Below are 6,356 nucleotides of genomic sequence, written 5' to 3'. Positions count from 1 at the left end.
ATCCCACAATTAAGATTTCTTTGCGGCTTCTACGCGCAATTAACTTGTTCGTTGGCATAATCGTGTGCCTTGTGCGCACCTTGAAGAATCGGTCGTCAGGGAATTGTGCTGTAATTGGTTGTGGAGTACTACATGTTAAGACCACAAAACAAACTACTTAGGGTAAGTACGAGAACATATGTAACATCCTCTTTGACACGGCTCCTTGAGCGACTTCTCCATTGACTTCTCAAGGAGTTGTACTAAACGGGTCATTCCAAAATGGATTCGGCGACGAAGCCTCCATGGAGCCGGAGAAATGAACTAAATGTGAGGAGCCCAAAATACTGGCTCCCCAGGTCTTCTCCCCAACCTCGCGACTACCAGTACCAAACTGCCCTTTAAATTGGCTACAAATCACACCTGATATTGCCGCTTGCAGCTTGATTGGTCCAGCGCGAGCTCACCGCCTGGCATCCCCGCTTTGGCCGTGGACGCTGCCCAGCTTCACGACTTCCCCACCACCAGCCAGCTCTACGCCTAGCTTCCCTGTGGCGGCCGGTTCTGTGCCCATCAGCCTTCCTTCTGCTCCATGTTGGCGTGTTGCCCGACGGGGATGCGGTGCTACGAGATGAGGATGGAGCAGGGCGGCAAGAGGGAGCAGCGCGCGATGCTGGAGTGTGGAGCGGCACTGTGGGGGAGTGCACGCAACGAAGAGAGATCGAGCGACGGAGGTAAAGTTGCGTGGTGGAGCCGTGGAGGAAAGGAGACGACAAGAAAGAAAGATAAGATGGTAAGCAAGAAATATATACGTTAAAAGGGGGAAAATAATGGGTCTTGTTACATAACATGTGGGAAAAAATGTTAATCTTATTCATTTCCTATAAAATGAGAAAATATAAAACTCATATGCATATCCAAATTAAATAGTCATGAATATATTGGGCATCTAACCTCTCACATCGATTCCTTAAAATACAGGAGAAGTCGTTTTGCCAAAACGTTTTTTCAATTGGATCAACCAAAGAAAAAAAAACGCTTCACTGGAGAAGCCGCCGCTCGAGCCGTTTTTGTCCTAAATGTTGTGTTGGCTCAACCAATCCTGATTGGCCCGAAAATTACTTATTCCTACGATGCTTGAAACACATGTGCACGTCCAAGTCCGACTTATTAATTTTTATTACCGGATATTTTTCTTTTGCTCCCAAGAATTAGGTCTCCTGTTGTAACCCTCGTAGCTGATCACCAATTCGCCAGGCTCCCTTTTTCACGTAGAACCCCGACGAATTCCAGCAATCACGAGCCGTCCATCCAACACGGGGGCCGCTCCTTCAAATTCCCGATCCCCAAATCATGAGGTCCCCTAGCACACATAAAACACGCGACAGCAACCACCACCCTCCCCAACCTCCAATTCCAGTTGTCTTCCCCGCCCGTGCCAGCTCGGACCCCTCCGCCCTCCCCGATCCCCAATTTTAAACACCTCCTCCTCTCTCCTGCGGCCCACTCGCCTCCCTCTCCTCCTCCCCCCTCCCACGCCGCGGAACGAATCCGGCGCCGCGCTCGCGCTCGCTGCCCCCGGCCGGACCCGCGCCGCGGCTCCTGCACGCCCCGCGATGGCGGCGTCCATGGCGTCGCCGCGGGGGCGGTCGATCCGGGAGACGGTGCTGGAGACCGTCGCGGCGTACCACAACCAGCAGCGGATGAGGCGCAAGCTGCGCAAGAGCCTCACCTACGCGGGGGAGCTCTCCTCCGCGGGCCGGGCACGCGGGGACGGCGCGTCATCGTCCGCCTCGGTATCCTCGCTCTGCGGGCCCGAGGACGACGACGAGCCCTTCTGGGAGGAGGAGGAGGGCACCGTCGAGCTCGTCCAGCTCGGGGCCAACCGCGCCAAGAACGTCCTCATCCTCATGAGCGACACCGGCGGCGGCCACCGAGCCTCCGCGGAGGCCATCAAGGACGCCTTCCGGATCGAGTTCGGCGACGAGTACAGGGTGCGCTCTTTGGTTCTTCATCTCGAATTTCAGTTCCATTGTAGTAATATTTCTAAATTGAAATAATAATATGGCTACCTAGTTGGCTGGAATCTGTTCTCTGGCACTAACGATTTCTTAATTGTCTGTCTGCGCGTGGCAGGTCTTCGTCAAGGATCTGTGCAAGGATCACGCCGGCTGGCCACTTAACAACATGGAGAGCTCATACAAGTTCATGGTGAAGCATGTGCAGCTCTGGAAAGTGGCTTTCCACAGCACCTCGCCTAGATGGGTCCATTGCTTCTACCTAGCTGCTCTCGCCTCATTCTACGCCAAGTAAGGATGTTTTCTCTCTCTTGTGCAATCCAAGAACTTAACTTTTTGGAGGTTGATTCGTTCTGGAACTTTCTCCTTGTTTCACTCTCTGCTTCGGGATTATAAAACAAAATCAATTGTGGTTTGTATCCATGTTGCTGTTGTTGGTGGCATGCTGCACATTGCTCACCTAATCACTGATTTTTCTAATGGCCCAGCAGTTTTGTCATTATCGCATATGCTTCTATTATAATGTCGGATCTAAACGCGTGATACGGTGCGAATATTTTTTATAGTCCACAGCCCATTCCCTTGAGTGCAATCATCAAACTGTGAGGTTGGACTTTGTCTACTGAGGCTAAAATATCACTGTTGAAATCATTATCATGTATCATACTAAATTTGCTGCTGAAATGCAATTCCAAATAAACTGCTAGTGAGGTGAGATATTTAGCAACTTGGCGGTATGAGTTGGCACTTGGCAGGGTGTAGGACAGTAGTATGAATGATCTGGATCTCTAAAAATTCAATTGGTGCCATGTGCATGAAGCCACCAAATTGGCCACTCTGGCACCAAGATGGTTAGATGGGCGTGGTTACTTTTTCAATCTTTGGGGGGGGGGGGGGGTATTGTAAATTCGTAATTAATTGCAGTTCTGCTATTCCTTGTGCAACATTAACTTAACATATGTGCTTTCAGAATTTCATTTCTTTCCTTGGATATAATTGTCTCATTTTTATATACCATGATCCAATAACTCGTGAGACCACGCGTACTGTTTGCTTATACTTTTATCTTTCTGAATGCCTTCTTGTTTATGGATGAAGGAAGGTGGAGGCTGGACTGAAGAAGTACAAGCCAGACATCATAATTAGTGTCCACCCCCTTATGCAACACATTCCTCTGTGGGTGCTCAAATGGCAAGGCCTGCAAAACAGAGTTGTCTTTGTAACTGTCATCACAGACCTCAACACTTGCCACCCTACATGGTATGTTCAGCTATCATAAGGAAAATTTGAAGTAGTAAAGCAAGTTGTTTTAACTTGTTCTGACCATTAAAAAGATACAGGTTCCATGCCAATGTGAATAGATGTTACTGCCCCTCAGAAGAAGTTGCCAAGAGGGCAGCATTGGATGACCTACAACCTTCTCAAATCCGCGTGTTCGGTCTTCCAATTCGACCATCATTCTGCCGTGCAGTTCTTGTTAAGGTATCTAGTTCACCCTAATTCTAATTTTTCCATTCCTGCTAATTTTAATTTGAATATATGCAATCTTTCAAAAGGCTGAGAAATTAATTTTACAGTGTTCTGGCCTGTTGTGTTTAATGAATATGCTGTGTACCCAAAAGCACTGTTCAAGTTTTGAGAAAACAGATCAATATTTGTCTGTGCATTGATGTGTCTCAATACAAATATTCGTTGCCATCCATTTTATCTGGAACTCAGAAGGTTTTTGTTTGTGTGTGTGTGAAACCGATTACTCACCAGGATGAATTGAGAAAGGAACTTGAATTGGATCCTGAGCTTCCTGCAGTGCTGCTCATGGGAGGTGGAGAGGGCATGGGTCCTGTCAAGAAGACTGCAAAAGCCCTTGGAGAATCATTGTTTGGCAGAGAACATGGAAAACCAATTGGGCAACTTATTGTCATTTGCGGTCGGAACAAAACACTGAGCTCCTCCTTGCAGGCACTTGAATGGAAAATACCAGTAAAGGTATAACTCTGAGCTTCTTATTTATTCTTTTTCTGAAGGATCCAAATGGTTTTGCCCATAGCCTTGACAACAGTGTTAATCATGCACTGTTGGTTTCTTTAACCTACAGATTAGAGGATTTGAGACCCAAATGGAGAAGTGGATGGGTGCTTGTGATTGTATTATAACAAAGGTAAATCTTCTACTGTTCTGGATTCATATAATGCTGCTTCCTTTGAAGATTTTTTTTGTTTATTTATGATCTTGCTTCTCTTCTGTTGTTTGGTTCCACAGGCTGGACCAGGTACCATTGCTGAAGCCTTGATAAGGGGTCTTCCTATAATCCTTAATGATTTCATACCTGGACAGGTTTGTGCCTACTATCTTTCTGCAGTCATGGATTTATATTGTCACAATGAGCATGCAAGTGTATGTCTTCCTGCATTTATGATCTGCTTAAGAAAGGCCCTGCCCTGTGTAATTTGTTTGGATCAGTGTTGTTACAAGCTTGCATGGATGCTACCTTGTTTTGCTGCTGTGTGACATTGCCTTTTTATGGTTATTATTTTGTCATATGGTCGTTCCTTCGAAAGCTTTTTTGCAATGCGCCCTATCTACATTTTAAGAAAAATTTAATCTTTGATGATACAAACTTTTTTCTTCACTCCTGCTGAACAGCTGCTGGCTTTACTGGCTTACAAATATCTTTCTTACTATAGCATTTATGCCTAGAAATAATTGTATTTTTTAATCGAATGCAATATATTAGAAACGAAGCCCTAAGGAACTATTTTCATCAATATGTTCTCACACAGGCTTGTGCTTTGTATGACAGGAAGTTGGCAATGTCCCTTATGTTGTGGACAATGGTGCAGGCGTGTTCTCCAAAAGCCCCAAGGAGACTGCTAGTCTTGTTGCCCGTTGGTTTGGTCCAGACTCAGAGGAATTGAAAAGGATGTCAGAAAATGCACTGAAATTGGCTCAGCCGGAAGCTGTCTTTGACATTGTCAGAGACATCCATGAGCTCTCTCGGGAGCAAGGCGTGATTTCACAGATATCTAGTTCCTTGACGTCATCCTTCTTTATACCATCACCTGAAACCACACCTCTCCAACTTATCTGAAACCTTGGAGCTGTGCATAGCTAGAATTGCAATCTCTGACCTTGTGGACTTGGCATTCTCCCCTACAGCATGACCTGGAAATGGAACTTCAGGGAGCCTTTCTCATCAGCTGTTGGTACGGGGATTCCACAACTTTTCAGTTCATGCCCTCTCATGGTAGTTATGGGTGGGCTGGTTTGACTAACTGGTTGTTGTTTGGATTGTTGGCTTCATGTTAATTCTGTGAAAACCATTCATTCATATCATGTTTCCACCCTTCATCATCAGTGGGGGATTGGTGGTGGTGGCTTGTAAAATACACTCAATTTTGTGCATGGAAAAGTCAGACCCTTGTCATGTGCTAACCATGTGATAAGTTCATGTAAGTGGAAGATGTGTATAATATGATGGGAGATTGGTTGAGTGGAAATTTTGTTTGCGGAGACATTGAGTGTCATGGGTGAACTGTATTCCACTTTCCACTTGCTGCTGTGGTTTGCTTGACTACAGGGTCAGCGCGTATGGTCGTGTGCTTGACTGCCTATTGTTAAAAGCATCAAGGCAGCCTGACATCCCTGTAAACTCGCACTGTTTTTCTGTAGGAACCGTTGTATTCTACACAGCTCTATCAGCACTTCTGATTGAAGTGGTATTCTCTCCGTACCAAATTGTTGACTTTTCTAGGTTTATAGATTATTATGCACCTATCTAGGTGCATAATAATATCTATGAGCTAAAAAATTAAAACGACCTACAATTTGGAATTGAGGGAGTACCACTTAGTAGATGAGTTTGATGTCCATGAATTCTCCTGAGCCTGAGGCACGTATTTTCAGTATTTGGGAGCAATGACCTTTGATGCCAGAATTCAGCAACCCGGTTGGAAACAAAATTGAACCTGTCCGTGGGAACAATGAGCTTTTCTGAGGTCAGCCGCTGCTTGGCTTTTCTTCCCCTACCAACCAGGTCCGGCGCGGTCATTGGACATTTGGACTAACAGATTCGGCCGCCTGTCCCCAACCATCTCAGGTTTCAGGTCGAGTCCAGAGTCGAGACGACCAGCGTGAGTGCGAGGGTCCGGGACTCGTCCTGACAATGATGAAGCCCGCCCTTTAAAAGACAAAAGGCGACGGATGATGATAATGATGCACACGATATGCCTAGGGTGATCGCACCACTGAGAGTTGGATGGCCACTTTTAGGCGCGGAGCATCCTTCTCCTCGGCACTTCGGCCGTTGAGCGTTGCGCCATCGTCAGGTCGCCTTCGCCGATCCACAACAACCAGTCCGCT

At 46.5% G+C, this 6,356-nt stretch overlaps 1 protein-coding gene across 1 annotated transcript; it reads left to right on the top strand.

Moving 5' to 3' along the window:
- The first annotated feature begins 1,398 nt into the window (after positions 1–1,398).
- LOC117841430 (probable monogalactosyldiacylglycerol synthase 3, chloroplastic) lies at positions 1,399–5,494 on the top strand. Its single transcript, XM_034721787.2, has 8 exons — positions 1,399–1,973; positions 2,116–2,288; positions 3,096–3,257; positions 3,338–3,479; positions 3,759–3,983; positions 4,093–4,155; positions 4,257–4,331; positions 4,798–5,494. Exons 1-8 carry the CDS (start codon positions 1,596–1,598, stop codon positions 5,083–5,085), a joined length of 1,506 nt encoding a protein of 501 aa, XP_034577678.1. The 5' UTR covers positions 1,399–1,595; the 3' UTR covers positions 5,086–5,494.
- The last annotated feature ends 862 nt before the right edge of the window (positions 5,495–6,356 follow it).

The sequence above is a fragment of the Setaria viridis genome, chromosome 1 (assembly GCF_005286985.2).
Source record: "Setaria viridis chromosome 1, Setaria_viridis_v4.0, whole genome shotgun sequence".
Taxonomy (NCBI): Eukaryota; Viridiplantae; Streptophyta; class Magnoliopsida; order Poales; family Poaceae; genus Setaria; species Setaria viridis.
The sequence above is the reverse complement of the archived record's forward strand: the minus strand, read 5'-3'. Positions and strand labels throughout refer to the sequence as shown.